Source organism: Lissotriton vulgaris, chromosome 6 (assembly GCF_964263255.1).
Source record: "Lissotriton vulgaris chromosome 6, aLisVul1.2, whole genome shotgun sequence".
Lineage (NCBI taxonomy): Eukaryota > Metazoa > Chordata > Amphibia > Caudata > Salamandridae > Lissotriton > Lissotriton vulgaris.
Genome location: NC_141694.1, coordinates 1,492,328,008 through 1,492,350,125, shown reverse-complemented (window position 1 = coordinate 1,492,350,125; position 22,118 = coordinate 1,492,328,008). Strand labels below are relative to the sequence as shown.

Here is a 22,118-nt window from a genome sequence, read left to right as displayed (position 1 = left end):
CTAAGTCATAATCATTTCGTAGAAAACATTTAAATACCAAACAGAAAATTATTAAATTGTATTTGAAAAAAATACATACAATATAAACCCCAAAAATACACACCATTTTTTTAATGAACATTTATTTTAAGTAAAATTAAAGTCACTTCCCTTGTTACAACTCAAAAATAAATACACACACACCCCAGAAATTTATTTAAATGAAACTATTACGAAACTGAAACAAATAAAATTAAGAAAATAAAAAAAATGCATTCTACAAATATTACTATGAAAAACATGTATCAATAAAGGATTACATCAAATTATTATTGTAGTTCCCAAATAGATAAGAAGGTCCAGAGTAACTAAGGGCTGTTTATTTGATTTTGTTTATTTTCCTATTTTCTCGAAATCCAAAAGAATTCAACCAAACTAAAACAGTAAAGAAAACCAACACCTGTTTCGCCCCTTCTCAGAGTGCAGGCATAGGGCTTTCTTAAGGAGCAAAGGATTGTATCAAATAGGTATTATTATTTCCTGCTCCTAAATCAGGACTCAAACTAACAAACCCAATTCACAGCATTCATTTTGGCTTACAACTTGTTGAATGGGAGAACACTACCAGAAAGGAACACAAACAATCTATTAAAAAAGTATACAATTTATTGTGAATAAAAATACATAGATATCAATGAATAATCAATTTAAAAACATGAAATACACAGATAAAAAACACAAATAAAACCACCTAATGTGGAAGTGGAGAAAATTATCAAAAAAGACACTAGTATCTGTCTTCGTTATATCATTTCGGGCTCTCGTTTGGCAACAATGGAGGAATAATATTCCTTTACACCAAGTACTTTTGTTGGCAACGCCGAATATGACTTGACAAATTGCGTCGACGCGTTTCGGAAGCTTAAATTGATAATGGCTTCCTTCCTCAGGACAGTCTCTATATGTATTCTCCACAGAAAAGTATCAAACCATAGTAATTATATCCAAAAGAAATCTACCGCTTGTGTAGTATTTCTGTGGTAATTGCCTCTAATGGTCACAGGTTTCCACACTCCTCAATATATAAGGAGACGCTTTTATCTCAACTCAAATTTATGTAACAGCTTTGTTCAGTGTAGACCTTGTTGTCACGTTCCTTGCGTAATTCACGAAAGAGCGTAATTAATTTGGTGCCCACACATTACGCGATCGGTGACCGCACAGACGCTACGTTCAGCAGCTCCGGGAAAACCAGCCGTGTGCATACAATAGCCACGTGCAAGATACTACCCGGCTGCGCAAAAGGACCCCGTTTTTCAAATTTGACCCACAATCAGTGTATGAATACAACATCTTGATTGACGTGGAGGCGCCAAATTAATTACGCTCTTTCGTGAATTACGCAAGGAACGTGACGACAAGGTCTACACTGAACAAAGCTGTTACATAAATTTGAGTTGAGATAAAAGCGTCTCCTTATATATTGAGGAGTGTGGAAACCTGTGACCATTAGAGGCAATTACCACAGAAATACTACACAAGCGGTAGATTTCTTTTGGATATAATTACTATGGTTTGATACTATTCTGTGGAGAATACATATAGAGACTGTCCTGAGGAAGGAAGCCATTATCAATTTAAGCTTCCGAAACGCGTCGACGCAATTTGTCAAGTCATATTCGGCGTTGCCAACAAAAGTACTTGGTGTAAAGGAATATTATTCCTCCATTGTTGCCAAACGAGAGCCCGAAATGATATAACGAAGACGGATACTAGTGTCTTTTTTGATAATTTTCTCCACTTCCACATTAGGTGGTTTTATTTGTGTTTTTTATCTGTGTATTTCATGTTTTAAATTGATTATTCATTGATATCTATGTATTTTTATTCACAATAAATTGTATACTTTTTTAATAGATTGTTTGTGTTCCTTTCTGGTAGTGTTCTCCCATTCAACAAGTTGTAAGCCAAAATGAATGCTGTGAATTGGGTTTGTTAGTTTGAGTCCTGATTTAGGAGCAGGAAATAATATCTCCCATAGGGAAAAACTTCTTGTTTTACTTCTCAGTATATTGGTGCTCTATTTCCCTACGGGTTATTACGAGCCCCTCTCTTTCATTTATACCTATCAAATAGGTATTATACTTGTCATATACGGTCTAAAGATCAAAGTAGAGTCAAGCACTCAAGAGAGAGGGTAGTGTTTATATTGTACTGTCTTGACTGCTGTGCCTTTAACAGTGCACACAAAATCAGTATCTTGGGTATGTAAACAAAAAAGTCTCTTGAGGTTGTGCATTCAGTCTGCTTCTGTATTAATGCATTTGAATTAAGCAATTATGATTAACAAAAAATGTTTAATACATGACATAATTTCAATAACTTTAAACCCTATTTCCCTACAAAACCACCAATCTGCTACTAAAATATAAATTACTAACACATTTCTAAAAATGAAATTATGCATTATATTTTACAAATTAAACTTACATAAATAAAACAATTAAAGTTTTTCATAATTAATAATCAATTAAATATTTAATGAACAATGACACAATAATTAACATTACAAGTTAAATAATTATATTTTAAATAACTTCCCATCCTATACCTCCACAAACTCAACAATCTGCCACTACATTATAAATTACTAATTCAATTAAAAAAAATTAATTAGACATTTAAAATGACAAAATACATTTTAAATAATTAATAACAGTTATACTGACAATGATGCTAGCACTCAGCATGAAAATACTAATATATATTACATTAATGAAAAACTATAATTATTACTGTATTAAAGTACTTAACATAGTAGTATAATATTTAACTATAAGTAGTAAATATAACTATAACTAGTATTTAATATAGTAGTATATTTAACTATATTAAAGTAAACAACATTAAATAAAAAGATATTCTTAAAATGTGTACTATACTCTAAACAAATGATTTTCTTACCTTAGATATTGTACTCCACGATATTTTGATGCTGACAATATTTTTGACACAATATTAATTTCACACAAAAATTTTGTATTGAATTGTTGCGTTGCTCACCCCTGCCTGGATATGATACTTGAGTACAGTTGGTTTATTTTTGACATTTTAGTGGATGTCTGCCAGTGAAGCTCCTGGCGGTCCCCTGCAAAGAATGAAAAATGTGAGATGATGTATTTCTGAGGGGCACCATCTAGACCTTGTTTTTCATGAAAGATACAAACCGCTGTTGCACTGTGCCACATGATAGGTTATTCATTAGAGTTTTGTGGTCAACAATGTCAAAGGCTGTCAAGAAGTTTAGTAGAATGAGATGGCATGGGTGACCATTTTTTTGTGATCCGTAGGACCCCCATCTTCCACTTTGATGGTTGGTGTCTTTTTTTACTGCATCTTGGTCTGTAGCCAGATTGGCAGGCTTGCAGGAGACTGTTGCTCTTCATCATGGGTAAGATAGGTAAGGACTGTTGCAAGCACGAAACCCCACTGGCAGGATCCTCTGCCCATAAGTGTAGATGGGTGGGAAATGCCAGATCAGCCTTAGCGAAGCCTCATTCTAATGGGATACTGTTCACCACCCCAGATATCCACCGTTGAATTAGTAATACATTGCCCATGGACACAGTAAGCAGTGTCCAAAGGGAGACCAGCTTTTAGCAGGTTTGCATGTCAAAGGTGTGCACAGGAGCCACTAGCGTCCCTCTTTGATACCTTCAAAGATGTGGGTGTTGTGTTTGTGACCATCACTTTGCCTGGGGAGATGACAATAGAGGTCTCCTACCAGCTGATGGGGAGAAAAAACTATACAACCCTTTCATGTCAACGGCAGTATTTCGTTCTGGAGAGCTGGCAAAAATCACAGGAAGAGAAAGTAGATAACTATATGTATTCACTGCCAACTCTCGGTTTTCTACCCTGTGAAGTTACCCACCATGGCAAGATAAAATGATAGGTGCCTATTTACTTAGGAGCCACATTATGCCTTTGGTGATCCTCCAGGGGTGCTGCAACAGCACCGCCTGCTGGAGGACCGCCAAAGCCATGGTGCACCCTTCCGCAGGATTACAAGTGTAATCCAGGTTGGACGGGCGGTGCTGCGGTGCTCTCATGGCAGTGGGCTGTTAGGCTCCCAGAGAATTTATGTTATTGTCTTGTTTATTGTTTGAATTTGAAAGGTCACCCATTTGCACTATATGTCACCACAGTCGCCCATTGAATTGTTGGTGTATTTGTTATTGTATTTCTTTTGTCAGATAGCCCCCATTGGTATTATCTTTTTGCATAAATTTGTTTGCACAATTGGCGAGAAAAATAGAAAAACAGAACAAATAATTTATTAAATATATATTTTTGAAAAAACTTACTGAGGAGTGGTACATTTATAAAAATTCACTATAGATTGTGAAAGAAATAATCAGGTTCTGAACCAGTACCCCACGGTACTTACCCAACGGTACCACTTGTAGCTTTATAGCCTGAAAGTGCAGCACGCCTACTGACTATCTAATTTTCCACTGGCTCTGGTACCAAATGGCCCTCAGGGCAGGGGGTGGCATTCCCCAGGTCTGGTGGGAAGCCAAGGTTGTATATCAAAGGCGTCAGAGGCTTTGAATTCTCTGCCTTGATATGCTAAATCACTAGACATCCTGCTGGAGGAGGTGTGAACACCTTCCTCTGGAGCAGGTACGGTTTCTGGCTTCTGAGAGCACGGGCTTTCACCTACAGGGGGTCAGAAACGTGTCTGTCGTGGCCGGCTGGATGATGCCAGTCAGCCCGTACCCTATAGGGCTAGTAGGTTTTCAGGGGGCACCACTAAGGTGCCCTCTGGGTGCATGCCACAATAAATAAGATACTGACATCAGTATAAATGTATTGAGATGAGGAGTTTGATACCACATACCATTATTTTCAGTGTACCCATTATGCAGTTGGTTAACTCGTATTGATCAGTGCCCAGTACATACCTTTAACATGGCTGCCTGATCATTTGTAATGCTCTAGTAATGGTACTAGGCATCACAGGGGCATACTTGCTCACGCAGATATGCCCGCATATGTATTATAATGCACCCTGCCTTAGTGACTTACATATAAGACATACATTGTACTGGATCCAACCCTGAACATGAGCTCACACATAAAGACTACCACAAGGAGTGCCTTCTACAAATTAAAACTACTCAACAAAATCAAGCACTTCCTCCCTTCAAATGATCTCAAAACCGCAACGCAAGCCTTGGTTCTGTCAAGACTAGACTATGGGAGCGCCACCCTCACAGGCACAGCGAAATCCCACTTAGCACCCCTGAGAACAACTCTAAATGCAGCAGCAAGGATGGTCACCGGAGTCAAAAGGCACAATCACATCTCCTACTCCTTGAAAGATCTTTAGTGGCTCCCAATTGAAGCCCACTGCCACTTCAAAACTGCTTATCTCACCCACAAAGTCCATCACACTGGTAAACCAGCATACCTGGCAGCAAACTTGTTGTATACTGTCTCTAACACGAGATGGCACGAGGTATGACTCATGTTATCTCGTGTCAGTCGTTTATTGTTCTGTGCACATGCCACTGCATATTTTGAAGGTGTAAGTTAGATGTGGTTTAGAATGATGTATTCATAACTGCTTTGACTGGACTTAATCCAGACGTGTCTCATTAAACTCTTCCTTCAACAAGCTTCCTGTGACCCTGTGTCTTTCCTACACTGGCTAAGAGGGGAAAAGAACTTCATATTTCCTACTTTATTCATAAAAAAAAAGATTTCATCGATTTTAATTTCATCTGATTTTTTTTAAAAAACAGGAGATACCGAATTCAAGCTATTGGAAACCTGCGGAGCTATTGGAAACCTGCGGATTCATGCAGATTCGCCTCTAGGGAAGACTCGTTATCATCTTCTGAGGTATTTATTTCAAATTATTACATTACCTCGAAGATTTCTTTAGCGCGAGTTGTTCTCAGCGCGAGTCTTCACCAGCGCGAGTCTCCTCCAGTGCGAGCTCCAGCGCGAACGTGAATGTAACGCGAGGTTTCCTCACAGCCTACGCCTGACGTCATACGCTTTCAAAACAAGGTCTACTGCCTTCAGAAAGAAGGCGATTTCCACGGCGGCCATCTTAAATAGGTGAACTTCGTTTTCTCACTGATTTTCATCGTTTTTTTTTTATTCTTTCAATGTCATGATCCTGGAATCCTCTCAACACATTTGTTTCACAACTGAAGTCGGAAACCCAGTACTCGATTGACTCCGTGGTGGTTGAAAAGAAATCTGAGTGACCATTGTGGTTTTTCAAAGGTAGATTATGATTTGGTCCGCAATAGAGTTAGTGCATATAAGGATGAGATGAAGAAAAGGATGGAGGAAAAACAAGGGTCAGTGAGTAAACATGTGATTTCTGTTGGTGATTTTGTTCGTATTAAGAGAAAGAAAGGTGTGTTGAAAGGAGGTCAGATCTGGTCACGTCCCAAAGAAGTCATTGAAGTTTTCAAGCATGCTGTTAGAATTGATGATGGGAGTGTTTGGAATTTGAACAGGGTTTCCATATTTAAAGGCAAGGATGCTGTTAAGTTAGATGATGACAGCAATGTGTTTTTTGATTTTGAATCTGGCAATAAGGGTTCTGGAAATGTGGGATCGTCTGCTGGGAATCCTCTGAGTGAGAATGTCACACATAGGGATGTCACGCCTATTCCTCTTATTGTATCTTCGAAAAATTGTTCTAGGATTCATCGCCTTCCTGGAAGGTACAAGGATTTTGTCATGAATTAGCATTATTTTGAACTTTACATACTTGATTGTTCCATGTTTGAATGTTCAAAATATTAACTCTCATATGCGTTATATTATCATATTATTTGTTTTCTTTATTTTATCACTTATTTGACTTTATTAATTTATCTGTTTTTTTTTTTACAGGAAGGGAGGTGTGTTGTATACTGTCTCTAACACGAGATGGCACGAGGTATGACTCGTGTTATCTCGTGTCAGTCGTTTATTGTTCTGTGCACATGCCACTGCATCTTTTGAAGGTGTAAGTTAGATGTGGTTTAGAATGATGTATTCATAACTGCTTTGACTGGACTTAATCCAGACGTGTCTCATTAAACTCTTCCTTGAACAAGCTTCCTGTGACCCTGTTTCTTTCCTACAAAACTCACCAGGCAGGCCAGGCAAGAAACCTGAGAAGCACCAACAACCTAATTCTCATACCCCCAAAGAAACATAAACAAAAAACCCTGGCTTGCTCCTTCTCAGGCAATACACCCAAAATCTGAAACTCCCTACCAGCAGATCTCAGATCTTTAAGAGAAAACTAAAGGACCTTGTTGGAACTGGGGTAGCCTGGCCTAGGGCAAGACGGATATTTCAGAGGCACAGTGTAAAGGTTGCAGACCACCAAACAGTAAAACCACGCAATAGCACTCAAAAAGAAAACGCTACACCAAAAATGTGGAAAAATAAGTACTGCTTTATAAAAATAATATTCTCTTTGTTCTCAAAATCTATATAGCTTAGAACATTTCAGGTTTCTTTAGAATCAGCAGTTATACTTTTTAAATTACTAGCAAATTATCAATTCGCTTATTCAGTACTTTACATTTAGTTGTCTTCAAATCAATATTCCACTTCCTGAGATGTTAACCTGTTCAAGAATACAGTACACTTGTCAATAAATTATTACTAACACTACAGACTTGCTTTCTCAAGTCCATGACCAACATCAATGGTACAGTTCATAAGACTCCAGAATCAATTTCAATTGGTTACTGTACTGTGCACAATACTGGTCTCTCACAGCACCAACCACCCTCACTTTTTAGTACACAGTTGCTGATGATCCCCTCAATTTACTCCCTCCTGTGTGTCACTCAGCTGTGGCAATTACTAGGATGTGGGTTATTCCCAGATAACCTCTAGTGCCGCTCTCCCCCTGCAGTACACCTCCTTACTTGAGTTCAGCTGATGCTGCAGTCGTCCTGCGCCAAAAGGAGGGGTAAAGCGGAAGAGGTGGGGGGCCAAGGAACCGAGGCTGAAGAGGCTCCCTCACCTCAGCAGACTCCTCAGCGCTCCCCAGCTCGGGCCGACTCTTTAGGGAGGCTTCCTCTTATTAGGCGTTAAGGGCAGAAACCACGATGCCCCCCAGGCCCCTACCGGGCCTCTCTACTCCCCCTCCCTGTTCGGGCCAGCTCCTCAGTGTGGTGCTCGAGCAGGAGGAGAAGGCAGGATCACACGGCGAACAGACGGAGCCTCACCGGCGCCTCTCCTTGATGAAGACACTCCCTCGGCGGGCATGCGCGGAAGCGCTCGCTCTGGTTCCGCCTCTCCCGGCGGCCGCTCTCAGGAAGGACACTACTCGTCTGAGCCTGCTCGATCCTAGGCCCCTCCTCTGGGGATCGCGTTCACGACTGGGGCATGCGCGAAGGCGCTTTCGAGCAGAGACTCGTCCTCCCCTTTCCAAGTGAGGAAGTACGTTGCAGGCAATGCGCCAGAAGCGCGGAAGGCGCCCCCGGGGTCCCGTCCACAGAGAGAAGCCTCGCAAAGCCTCTCAGGCTCAGTGGATCCCGGGGCAGGCGCTGTCACGGAACGCGATCAGCACCCCAGGGGTCCCGCTCACAGTGGGGACGGCGCTGCCTCAAGAAACCGGCCAACTGCACGAACAACCAGGGCTTCCCAGGAAACCAGGGCACAAGCCTTCCCCACCACCCAGGAAGGTAGGAGAACAGGGCTAGTTCGATTCTTCACCTCAGCCCCCACTTTCCCACTCTGCAAAGTCCTTCTTATTACTCAGGTTTGGATGGAGGTTGGGGTCTAGGGATGAGGGCGATTCTTCCTGAGTCTCTTCCTGCTGGGCAGAGGACTGCGTACCGCAGCACTGCAGTCTCCTTCTCCTTTGACTTCCCCTGTATGGTTTGGACAAGGGGCAAGCTAGGCGCCCAGGGTCTCCAGTAACCCTTAACATCGGGGTCAGGACAAGTAACCCAAAAGGGGATAATGAGGTGATACACTAAGGCAGCTTCCCTATCTAGGAGGTCAACCCTATGTCTAACCTCTTCCCACCCTTAGCTACAGCCTGTCCTCTAACTGACTCTTTCAGGTAGACAAAATGGCTGCCCCGCATTCCGCCTTATATAGGCTGACCCTCAGTGGTCTAGAATGGACCAGAAGGTTCTAGAACGCCCTATGCTAGGCTATGGCCAAGTTCTGAGTGTGACAGTTAGGGCAGTTGGTGGCCACCATTTTAGGTGGTGCCAACTTTCCTGTCAGAACAGGCCTCTGGGCCTGAGGTGAAAAATTATGAGGGGGGAAAAGAACACCTATCCCCCTGGCCAACACCTACAAAAAGTCAGTAGACAAAAAATTATCAAGGGTATGAGGGCAAAAAGGGGACAAAATAAATAATAAATAGGAGGGACTTCGTCAAAAAGCCAGACAGGTCTAACACGCGTCCCCCCCAGCTGAAAGTGGGGAGAACTACCCAACCCCTTGGGAGTCCTCATCACTAAGGCGGAAATACCTGGAGAGACCGTCTGCATTGGCGTGGTCCACTCCAGGCCGATTCCACCCGGAAGTCCATTCCCTGTAGGGAGATGGACCACCTCAACAGCTTGGGATTTTCCCCCTTCATTTGCATCAGCCAACGAAGGGGTCGGTGGTCAGTCTGAACCAGGAAGTGCGAGCCAACAAGGTATGGCCGCAGCTTCTTCAGAGCCCACACCACCGCAAAAGCTTCCCTCTCAATGGCACTCCACTTCTGTTCCCGGGGAAGTAGTCTCCTGGATAAGAAGACTACAGGTTGATCCAGGCCCTCTTCATTCAGTTGCGATAACACTGCCCCAATGCCATGTTCTGATGCATCTGTTTGGACAATGAACTCCTTGGAGAAGTCTGGGGCCTTCAGGACCGGTGCCGCACACATTGCCTGTTTCAACTTCTCGAAAGCTTGCTGACAAGCTCCCGTCCAAACTACCCGTCGAGGTTGTTTCTTGGAGGTGAGCTCTGTGAGGGGCGCTACAATAGTGCCATACCCCTTCACAAAGCGGCGGTAGTAGCCTGTGAGGCCCAGAAAAGCTCGGACCTCAGTCTGTGTCTTGGGGGGTTCCCAGGCCATGATTGCCTCAATCTTCGCCTGAAGGGGCTGCACAGTCCCCCTACCCACCAAGTGTCCAAGGTACACAACCGACCCCTGCCCAATCTGGCATTTGCTGGCTTTGATGGTCAATCCAGCTTGTCTCAGGGCCTGGAGAACTGCTTGCAAATGCTGCAGATGGTCCTCCCAACTGCTACTGAAGACAGCAATGTCATCCAAGTAAGCAGCAGAGAAACTCTCCATTCCAGAGGGGACCTGGTTCACCAGCCGCTGAAATGTGGCAGGGGCGTTCTTGAGCCCAAAGGGCATCACACAGAACTGGTAGTGTCCCTCAGGCGTGGAGAAGGCTGACCTTTCCCTTGCTCCATCTGTCAAGGAGATCTGCTAGTACCCTGAAGTGAGGTCAAAGGTACTCAGATATTGGGCAGCTCCTAGCCGGTCAATCAATTCATCCGCCCTAGGGATCGGATGAGCATCAGTCCTTGTCACTGAATTCAGTCCTCGGTAATCCACACAGAACCTCAGTTCAGGTGTGGTGCCTGGTGGTGCGGCTTTTGGCACGAGCACCACCGGACTGGACCAAGGGCTGTTGGAAGGTTCAATAACTCCCAGCTCTAGCATCTGGGCAACCTCTCCATGGATGCTAGCCTTCACCTTGTCAGACAGCCGGTAGGTCTTCGACTTCACTGGTGGGCTGTCTCCTGTGTCCACGTCATGGGTACACAGGTGAGTCATTCCCGGGACAAGGGAGAACAACGAAGAGTACTGCTCCAGGATCTGGCGGCAGTCCTCCCGCTGCTCAGGAGTTAGAGTAGGAGAGAGAATCACTCCCTCCACTGACCCATCCTTCTCTTGAGACGCAAATAGATCTGGGAGAGGTTCGCTTTCCGCTTCCTCCTCCCCGTCAGTCACCATCATCAACATGACTTCGGGCCTCTCATGGTGGGGCTTGAGGCGGTTGGCATGCAGCACCCGTAGGGGCTGTCGAGGGGTCTTAAGGTCCACCAGGTATGTGGCCTTGCCCTTCTTCTCCAACACCTCAAAGGGGCCTGTCCAGCGATCCTGGAGGGCGCTAAGCTCTCCAGGCTCCATCACCCACACTTTCTGTCCAGGCTCCAATTCCACCTGGTGAGCATTGTGGTCATACCACTCCTTCATGACTGCCTGGCTGGCCTCCAAGTTGTCAGAAGCTTGCTTCCACAACTTCGCCATTTGGCTCCTGAAGGCCAGCATGTAGCTCACCACATCCTGGGGGGGTTTCCTGGGAGACTTCTCCCAACCATCCTTCACCAGGCTGAGAGGACCGCGTACAGGGTGCCCATACAGAAGCTCAAAGGGGCTGAAGCCCACTCCCTTCTGGGGCACTTCCCTGTAGGAAAAGAGCAAACAGGGTAGGAGGACGTCCCATTTCCTCCGCAGGCTTTCGGGCAGACTTCTGATCATGCCCTTCAAGGTCTTATTAAACCTCTCAACCAGTCCGTTCGACTGGGGGTGATAAGGAGTGGTGAACCGGTAGGTCACTCCACACTCCTTCCACATTGCCCGCATGTAAGCTGGCATGAAGTTGGTCCCCCTGTCGGACACAACTTCCTTGGGAAATCCCACTTGGGTAAAGATTCCCATTAGGGCTCTGGCCACTACAGGTGCAGTGACTGTCCTCAGAGGAATTACCTCTGGGTACCGTGTGGCATGATCCACCAGAACCAGGATAAACCTGTGACCAGCTGTTGTTGGTGGATCCAAAGGCCCTACAATGTCGATGCCCACCCTCTCAAAGGGTGTGCTAACGACTGGAAGTGGTTCCAGGGGAGCCTTTAGCTTCACCCCTGTTTTCCCACTGGCCTGGCAGGTTACACATGTCCGACAGTAAGTGTTGGACGCCACTTTCATCTGAGGCCAGTAAAAGTGGAGGACAAGCCGTGCAAAGGTCTTGTCCTGGCCTAAGTGTCCTGCCAGGGGTATGGCATGAGCCAATTCCAAAAGAAAGGCTCGGTACTGTTGCGGGACTACCAAGGCCCTCGATGAACCAGGCAAGGGTACCTTGGGTTCACTGTAGAGGAGTCCATCCTCCCAGTAAATATGGTAGTGTCCCGTAACATCACCTGCTGCTTGGGCTTCAGCCTGTCGCCTCAGTCCCTCAAGGGTGGGGCACTCCCTCTGCCCCTTACAGAATTCCTATCTGGTAGGACCTCCCTCCACATGCCACTCCGCAGGGATGGGTAAATCCTCCAGAGAGTCTACTTCCCCCTCCACGGACTCCTGGTCCACCACCGCAGGTGGCCGATCTGTCTCATGGGGTGTGGAAGCCGGAGCAGGCTTTCTCTGTCTCCGGGTCTGTCCCTTCTTAGCAGCGGGTTGGGCCATTGTTCCAGGCTCCAACCCAGGCGAACTCCCTCTCCTGGCAGTCGCAGACCGTGTGCTGACACAGGCCCAGTCAGGTGTAGCCAGCATCGCAGAATGCGTCCGGTATTCCACCTCTCTCCAAGTGTTGTGTTCCATGTCATTCCCCAACAGACAATTGACTGGCACAGCAGGGCTTACGGCAACTCGAAGTGAACCTGCAACCCCCTCCCACTCAAAGGGAACCTCAGCCACTGGATAGTGGCCCATTCTGCCGTCAGCCATCGCGGCGGGGTGGAGTACATTAGGAACAACCTGCTCTGGAGATACCAGCTGACTTCTCACCATAGTCATACTGGCTCCTGTATCTCTCAGAGCCTCCCCTCTCTGGCCATTGATGGTAACCCATTGCCCATACTTTGTAGTATTTGGGGGCACCTGGATCTTTGGAACCATCTCCCGCTCTCCCAGGGACACTAAGGTGACACCCGCCCACTCACCCCCCTTATCTAAGGGCAACTCCTCCCCGAGCGCTACACTAGCTACTCCCGGTGACTTTCCTCCGGTGGGAGGGGGTGGTCTCTTTGGGCATCTGACATCCCCCTTATAATGTCCAACACCACCACATTCAAAACAGTGGAGAACCCTTGGCTGCTGGCTTTGGCCAGGATTAGGGTTTCTGGGCGGGTTTGCCCTAGGGGTGAAACCTGCTCCCTTCCCTTGGAAGTTATTTTGGGGACCTTTAGAGAACTCCTTCTTTTTCTATCCCCCCTCCTTCTTCTGGGGGGCGCCCTGTCCGGCTTTTTGAGATTCCCCTCCAGTCCCCTTGGAGGACACCCGGGTACTTGCCCAGATGTCCGCCTCCTCTGCAAGCTTCCGGGGATTGGTCAGCTTGCTGTCCACCAGGTGTTGGCGCAGCTCGGGAAAACATTTCTCGAGGAGGTGTTCTCTCAAAAATAGATCGTACAGCCCCTCATAATCTTTCACCTCACTGCCCTTGACCCAACCCTCTAAGGCCTTTCTGGCACAGTCAAGGAAGTCCACCCAGTTCTGGGTGCTTAATTTATGGCTCCCCCTGAACTTCTGTCGGTACCTTTCTGGGGTAAGCCCGAACTTCCTTAACAACGCCAGCTTCATGGCGGGGTAGTTTGTTTGTTCCTCTGGTTCCAGGGCCAGCAAGGTGTCCCGACCAGCAGGAGGCATGTACTTGTACAAACTACCCCCCCAGTGCTTCTCCTGCACCCCATGAACCCTCAGAGAAACCTCATAAGCAGCCAGCCACTTAGCTATATCGTCCCCCTGACTGAAGCTCGCTATCAGGTCTTTTGGTAAATAGGGTTTGGTCTCCCTGGCTGTCTCCTTTGGTTCGCTGCCACCATTCCTTTCAGGAGAGGACCCCCTTCGCAGGCTTTGGAGCTCCAGTTCCTTCAATTTAAACTCATGGAGCATCCTCCTCTCCTCCTTCTCCTGCTCCAACTTGGCCAACTCCCACCTCAACTGTCTTTTCTCCCTCCTATCGGTGAGCTCGGCTTCCGTTAAGCTTCCCCCAGAGGCGCTACTGCCCCTTCTGGAGTAGGACACTGGTCCTGGGAGTAAGTTTTCCCCCTCAGAGCGGAATAAACCTTCTACCCCCCCCCACCGTGTCCTGGTCGGCCTCTTCATCCTCCTCCTTCTTTTCTTGGTGTGCCTCCACCCAAGCCCTAAGACTGGTCTGGAGCTCCCCCTTCCTGGCACCATGTTTGAAAAATACCCCCATTTGCTGGCAGAACATTTTCAACTGTGACACAGAATAGACCTCTAGGTTTTCCATAGCGAACTCTATTTTGAGTTAGGCAAACCTAGATAACACACCAGAAATTTCAGAGTTGCAAGGGCAACCTAAAGCCACCTCCACCCACCACCAGGAACAAATTTGGAAAAATCAAAAAGACAAATTGGGAGGGCCGCAAGGAGAAAACTCCTGGTGTAGGTTTAGTGTATTACGTTGAATTACTATTGAGTAGCTGCAACCAAGTCAGTATCCCACCGCTGCCACCAATATGTTGGAACTGGGGTAGCCTGGCCTAGGGCAAGACGGATATTTCAGAGGCACAGTGTAAAGGTTGCAGACCACCAAACAGTAAAACCACGCAATAGCACTCAAAAAGAAAACGCTACACCAAAAATGTGGAAAAATAAGTACTGCTTTATAAAAATAATATTCTCTTTGTTCTCAAAATCTATATAGCTTAGAACATTTCAGGTTTCTTTAGAATCAGCAGTTATACTTTTTAAATTACTAGCAAATTATCAATTCGCTTATTCAGTACTTTACATTTAGTTGTCTTCAAATCAATATTCCACTTCCTGAGATGTTAACCTGTTCAAGAATACAGTACACTTGTCAATAAATTATTACTAACACTTCAGACTTGCTTTCTCAAGTCCATGACCAACATCAATGGTACAGTTCATAAGACTCCAGAATCAATTTCAATTGGTTACTGTACTGTGCACAATACTGGTCTCTCACAGCACCAACCACCCTCACTTTTTAGTACACAGTTGCTGATGATCCCCTCAATTTACTCCCTCCTGTGTGTCACTCAGCTGTGGCAATTACTAGGATGTGGGTTATTCCCAGATAACCTCTAGTGCCGCTCTCCCCTTGCAGTACACCTCCTTACTTGAGTTCAACTGATGCTGCAGTCGTCCTGCGCCAAAAGGAGGGGTAAAGCGGAAGAGGTGGGGGGCCAAGGAACCGAGGCTGAAGAGGCTCCCTCACCTCAGCAGACTCCTCAGCGCTCCCCAGCTCGGGCCGACTCTTTAGGGAGGCTTCCTCTTATTAGGCGTTAAGGGCAGAAACCACGATGCCCCCCAGGCCCCTACCGGGCCTCTCTACTCCCCCTCCCTGCTCGGGCCAGCTCCTCAGTGTGGCGATCGAGCAGGAGGAGAAGGCAGGATCACACGGCGAACAGACGGAGCCTCACCGGCGCCTCTCCTTGATGAAGACACTCCCTCGGCGGGCATGCGCGGAAGCGCTCGCTCTGGTTCCGCCTCTCCCGGCGGCCCCTCTCAGGAAGGACACTACTCGTCTGAGCCTGCTCGATCCTAGGCCCCTCCTGTGGGGATCGCGTTCACGACTGGGGCATGCGCGAAGGCGCTTTCGAGCAGAGACTCGTCCTCCCCTTTCCAAGTGAGGAAGTACGTTGCAGGCAATGCGCCAGAAGCGCGGAAGGCGCCCCCGGGGTCCCGTCCACAGAGAGAAGCCTCGCAAAGCCTCTCAGGCTCAGTGGATCCCGGGGCAGGCGCTGTCACGGAACGCGATCAGCACCCCAGGGGTCCCGCTCACAGAGGGGACGGCGCTGCCTCAAGAAACCGGCCAACTGCACGAACAACCAGGGCTTCCTAGGAAACCAGGGCGCAAGCCTTCCCCACCACCCAGGAAGGTAGGAGAACAGGGCTAGTTCGATTCTTCACCTCAGCCCCCACTTTCCCACTCTGCAAAGTCCTTCTTATTACTCAGGTTTGGATGGAGGTTGGGGTCTAGGGATGAGGGCGATTCTTCCTGAGTCTCTTCCTGCTGGGCAGAGGACTGCGTACCGCAGCACTGCAGTCTCCTTCTCCTTTGACTTCCCCTGTATGGTTTGGACAAGGGGCAAGCTAGGCGCCCAGGGTCTCCAGTAACCCTTAACAGCGGGGTCAGGACAAGTAACCCAAAAGGGGATAATGAGGTGATACACTAAGGCAGCTTCCCTATCTAGGAGGTCAACCCTATGTCTAACCTCTTCCCACCCTTAGCTACAGCCTGTCCTCCAACTGACTCTTTCAGGTAGACAAAATGGCTGCCCCGCATTCCGCCTTATATAGGCTGACCCTCAGTGGTCTAGAATGGACCAGAAGGTTCTAGAACGCCCTATGCTAGGCTATGGCCAAGTTCTGAGTGTGACAGTTAGGGCAGTTGGTGGCCACCATTTTAGGTGGTGCCAACTTTCCTGTCAGAACAGGCCTCTGGGCCTGAGGTGAAAAATTATGAGGGGGGGAAAGAACACCTATCCCCCTGGCCAACACCTACAAAAAGTCAGTAGACAAAAAATTATCAAGGGTATGAGGGCAAAAAGGGGACAAAATAAATAATAAATAGGAGGGACTTTGTCAAAAAGCCAGACAGGTCTAACAGACCTCCTCCTCGCTCTGCACCTTAACCCTCTGGATAGCAAATCACAGCATTTTTTAGCAGCCTACAATCCAGTAATCTCTCGACTCTGTTGTTTACCTTTACTTATGGCTGTCTGTTTGTTTTTTATTACCTGTGTAAATGTTGTAAAGCGCTGATACCACGGGTCTTGTGAGTGCTATATAAAACTCTCTAAATAAAGTCTATTTGGGCATAGCACTCAGGGAGGGTGCAATGTTGTGTTTTTAGAAGGGCTTGCACCCTTTCATGCATCCTGCAATGGAAGTCTGTGTGCAGTTTTTGTTGGGGTCCCTTTGGGTGGCATAATACATGCTGCAGCTCACAGGGACCCTCTTCAGTACCCATGCCCTGGGTGCCATAGGTGTCATTTACCAGGGACTTTCAAGGGTGCTAAAGTTCTTGCCAATTGGGTTACAACAGAAAACATGTTAACGTTTTAGGGAAACAGCACTGGCACTGGGGCCTGTTTAGCAGGGACCCAGTGCACATCTAATCAAGAACATCAGTACCAGTGGGAAGAAAAGTGGGGGTGACCATGTCAAAAAGGGCACTTTCCTACATGCTTCATCATGCTTGGGCACATGTGATTCGTGATACTGTGGTAGCCAAAAGTGCATGACAGAGAATAAATAGTGCAGCAGTCTAACAAATTGCAGCTGCTGGGCCACCTGGATAAAGAAAAAAATACAGGACCGGGAGGGGTTTTAGAGAAATGGAGGAGAGGGCAGGGAGCAAGTGAATGTCATCAAGCAGCGTGGTTCAACAGTAAGAAAGGGTGTGCTGAGGTTGGCAAAAGGGCAGAAAACAAAAGTTGAGCAGTACATAGTTGGGGCAGGCGAAGCAAAGAATGATTGGAGCAACATGAAATTATAGGAGGGCTGAGATGTGATGTGCAAGGAGCACACAGGGAAGGGATCAAGAAAACACATTCACTGCCATTGGGCGCTGAAGGTAAAAGAAAAAAATAGTTCCACAATGTCAGTTGTCGAAAGATACAATTCCTCCAGTCAAAAGACTGATAAAGATGCTCTGTTCCAAAGGAGAGCCAAACAGAAGTAGAGGAAGTAAAATCATCTAATAAGAATCAAGCAAATGAGTCTGAAAAGAAAGCCAATTAATGAATAGCAATGAGCTCACCGATAGCCCACTCTGAGTATTACTATTGTCTGCAATAGGTCTTTCGATAATAGTCATTAGGCAAGATGTAACTGAAAAAGCCCACTTTGGACCAGAACAACTTGGCCAACTATCGCCCAATTTCCCTGCTTCCCTGGATGAGCAAATTGCTTGAGAGGCACGTCAACAACATCTTAGTGGATTACCTAGAGTCCAACAATCTGCTCCGTGCCTCTCAGACGGGGTTCCGTCCCCAGCACGGAACTGAAACTGCTCTTTTGTTAGTGACTGAGGAGGCCAGAGCTGTGCTGGACAGGGGAGGAAAGGCGGCCATTATATTACTCGATCTCAGTGCCGCGTTCGACATGGTCAACCATGCCACACTTTTACATCGACCGGATGGTTTGGGCGTGTCGGGCGCGGCCCTGGAATGGCTGACCTCCTTCCTGGATGAACGATTCTTCCAGGTGTTTGAGGGCGAGACAGTCTCCCCCAAACATCCACTTAGCTTTGGGGTGCCCCAGGCTCCTCCCTAAGCCCCACTCTTTTTAATGCCTATATGGAACCTCTAGACAAGATAGTCCATCCCTTTGGTGTGCGTATTGTCACCTACGCCGATGATACCCAATTGGTGGTCTCTTTGGACCACTCTGAGGGATCGTCAAACACCTTAGGCCCCTGTCTAGAGGCTGTCGCTAAGTGGATGCAATCTTCCTGTCTTAAATTAAACGGGGAGAAGACGGAGATTATGCTGCTGGGCAATCCTTCTCCGTCCGCCCTAGCATCCATCTGGCCCATATGTCTCGGCCCTCCTCCCAAACCTCAGATAAAGAGCCTGGGCATCTGGCTTGACAAAGCACTCGACTTTTCGGTCCAAGCCACCAAACCTGCCTCCACATGTTTTGGGCTAATGAAAATGCTGCGCAAAGTGCTCCCTTTGCTCCCATTCCAGGCGAGGAGGATCATGGTCCAGGCCCTGATACTCTCCCGCCTGGATTATGGAAATGCCCTATACATAGGAGTTCCGGCAGCAGTGACCCACAGGCTCCAAGTCACGCAAAACTGTGCCGCCCGACTACTGTATAATATCCCTCGCTGGCAGTCAGCCAAGAAAGCTCTAAAAGAACTTCACTGGCTCCCAGTAGCGGCCAGAGTGCAGTTTAAGGCCATGCGCATCTTGCACAAATCTTTCCACCGTACCGGCCCCACAATCCTGCATTCTATAGTTGTGCCTTACGCCCCGTCTAGTGCCCTGCGCTCCAGCTCATTACATCTAGCAACAACAACTAAAGTCAACAAATCCCGTTGGGGCGGTCGCTCCTTTTCCAAAATCGCAGCCAAGCTTTGGAACTCTCTTCCGCTACCTCTTCGAGAGAATAGCAACCGGATGTCCTTCAGAAAGTCCCTGAAAACTCATTTGTTCGCAAAAGCGTGTTGATTCACCCTGAGCTCGTCACAAGTAATCAGTCAAAAGTGATGCGAGGCCTCCGGGTAGTTATGCGCTATATAAGTGCAATTTTTCATTTCATTTCATTTCATAAAAATTGCAGATTTGAAAACACTGTAGTGTCAATATGGGTGGCATCAAAAGTAAAAACAGAAATTTTAAAATGTCAACAAAAACATGGTTTAGAAAAATAATTATTATGGCATAGTGTACCATTCAACTGTGCAAGAATGTCATTGTTATTTTCTTTTACTTGTTCCAACTCAATGTTGCATCCTTGCTGAAATGTTTACTTAAAGATCTTTCAATTACAAAGAACGAATCATGTTTTATATCATGTTTACAATGTGCATAACCACAGATTTTTGTTACTACTAACAACAGCAGCCAACACACTTCTCAACAATCCTTGATTGACTCCATTAGGAGACCATTTCTGCCATCTGAGGCGAAATGATCATATATTCTAGGTCCGTATACAGCAACCCAAAAGCATTAGCAAGGTGTGCAGTCCACGTACCCGGACCATCAATTATTAAATCTGCCACAAATATGCAGAAGACGAATTAAATAAATGGTAAGCAATTAACTGTGCAAACAATGACAGTGACCCAGTTACTTATTGGTAAACTTCATTACTCCGAGTATTGGTTTTAATCATCACTGTCCATTCCTATATGAATAATTGTAGTCCCCATAAAAACTTTGTTTACCTTACTAAGGAATAACAGTGGATTTTGTGAGGGAGTGGGTTTTGGTAGGTCTAGCAGTTTCAATCCTTCAGAGCCAATGTTCAGCAATTTCGGCGTTTAAACGGAAGACATGCAGTCAATTTCAATGCTTGCTTCTCATTTATTAGAAGGTTTTTTTGGAGGAGATTGGAAGGTACCTTATGTGGTACGTTCAATGGATCATTCTTTCATCTTGAGGGTCTCTCAGTCTGATCCTTTTGGCCTACCAAATACTATAGACCTCAAGTTTCTTTCCTTTAAGGGCTTCTTTTTGGTTATATTTTCCTCTGAAAGAAGAATCTGCGAAATAGGGGAGCCTTTTTTCATTTTTTCCAGATAAGAGTGTGGTGTCCTATACCCAAGTTTGAATTCCTAAAATTTCTAAAGTACGTTTATATTTTCTTGATTTACACAGGGCACTTTCTATATATGATGCTAGAATGACACATTTCTCAAAAATGATTCTCTTTTTCGTTACTGTTGGAACTTCTGGTCGAGGACTACGTTCTTCAACTTCACCTCTTATTCATGAGATCAAGCAGACTAGTGTTAACTTATACCCAAAGAGAAAGCAAAAGCAAATCAGAACCAGTACACATCAAATCTACTAGAGGAGTGAGTACTTATTGGGCAGCTTGAAAGTCATTTGTTTAGCTGCACAATTGGCAAATCCACACATATTTATGATGTATTATTGTCTCCAGGAGGAAAGTCACTCATCAACAGACTTTGGTACACGTTTTGGATTCAAACAAACATGAGAGTAGATAAAATATTAAATGTGAATAAATCACTGATGTTGCTGAATATATGACTAAAGAGTTTTAATGTTAACTGGTACACCAGCTGTTTGATGTTCTTGGGTAATATCGCATATATGTGAGAATGGAACGAGGAAGATGGACGAGCAGGTAATGATCAGTTTAATTACTAGTAATCTTTATTACTTGTCACAGTTCTAGTTAGCGACCCTCCGTCTTCATACACACGCAAACCGACTGTACAGCTTCATTTTTATGTACCCTGGATAGTAGAAGGAAGTTCGGAGGTTTGCTTTCTCCTTTTCTAGAGGAGGGAAGAGTGAAGTCATAGGATGAAGTTATATTGGGTGCGTTAATTAATGCTATTGCTGAGATTGGTAAACAAAGTCTGCATGCGCAAAACAATCACTCATATGGGTAAGGAATGGGAGGAGTAAACTGGGTGAGGAGGTAATGCGTAATTTCGGTGGCTCTGGAAATAGCATTCAGGTATTCAGCATAACCTTCGTGGCTGCTTTGCTATCGTAGGTGGGAGCTAAACACTTAACACACCGAATACGAAAGGGTGAGCAAATATGTAGCACTCGGAAATAGATGTTAGAAAGTAATGGAAAGCTAGATAGAGACTGGTAGATCAATTGGTGTGTTTACAGGGAGTGACCGGCGACAGACCACGATCAACAATGGCATATGTCTGTTCTTGAAATGACCAAATTGTGTCTGTCTATACTCTAATATATTGTACATTGTGTTTGTAGAATGACCTGAGAATGTTCTTGCGCGTCGTCTGTTTTATTCACTTATCGGTGAGAATAAGGAACCACCGAAGCAGTAACACTTACAAGCGATGATGCGGGTCTTTCTTCTTCCGAGCCATGTAGATTTCCATGGTCTGGTGCATGTTTTGGGGCGCACAGCGACGGAGCGGAGCTGCTGCACAACGAACGACTGGCACTAGCAATGTAGGCAGGTTTGCTGCTTCCCACACAGCCACCTGCTGCTGCTCGGTGTTTTTCTACCGTAGCTAGGCAACGCGAGCCACTCTGGCGCGCTCCCTGACAGGCTCGAGCGGCGCGCGAGGACAGCAGGAACGTGAGCGCGCGCCGCCTCTGCCTTTATTAGAGGAACCTATTACGTCCTACGCTCTTTTTTTTCCGACTGCGCGTAGGCGGACACTTTACGGATGCGACCTTGTTAATGTCAGACAATCTGCTATTATCCAACTTCAGAATATGAACAGAGCTTGTTCGCAATTCTCCTTAGAAAACATCTATATTTGGGCTTTAAAATGTTATTTATATTTGCCGAATGGCCACATGTTTTGGTACTCGTGTTCCAGGGAACGGAGACGGATTCAAAATCTCGATTAACTGAGGAAACACTTTACCCCCTCGACCGTCTCTCTTTTCCCATTCCTTAGTTATGTGAGGGAAGTTCTCAAGTTCTGTGTTTTAAACGAAAATCTTAACCA

General features: G+C 46.0%; 1 protein-coding gene across 1 annotated transcript in view; it reads right to left on the bottom strand.

The window, feature by feature from the left end:
* Window positions 1–21,645, bottom strand: part of CIMIP6 (ciliary microtubule inner protein 6) — a 225,813-nt gene extending 204,168 nt beyond the window's left edge. The window contains exon 1 of the mRNA XM_086925426.1: window positions 21,490–21,645. Coding sequence (XP_086781552.1) covers window positions 21,490–21,548 — 59 coding nt within the window. The 5' untranslated portion in view covers window positions 21,549–21,645. The remainder of the gene's footprint in view (window positions 1–21,489) is intronic.
* Window positions 21,646–22,118: the final 473 nt, after the last annotated feature.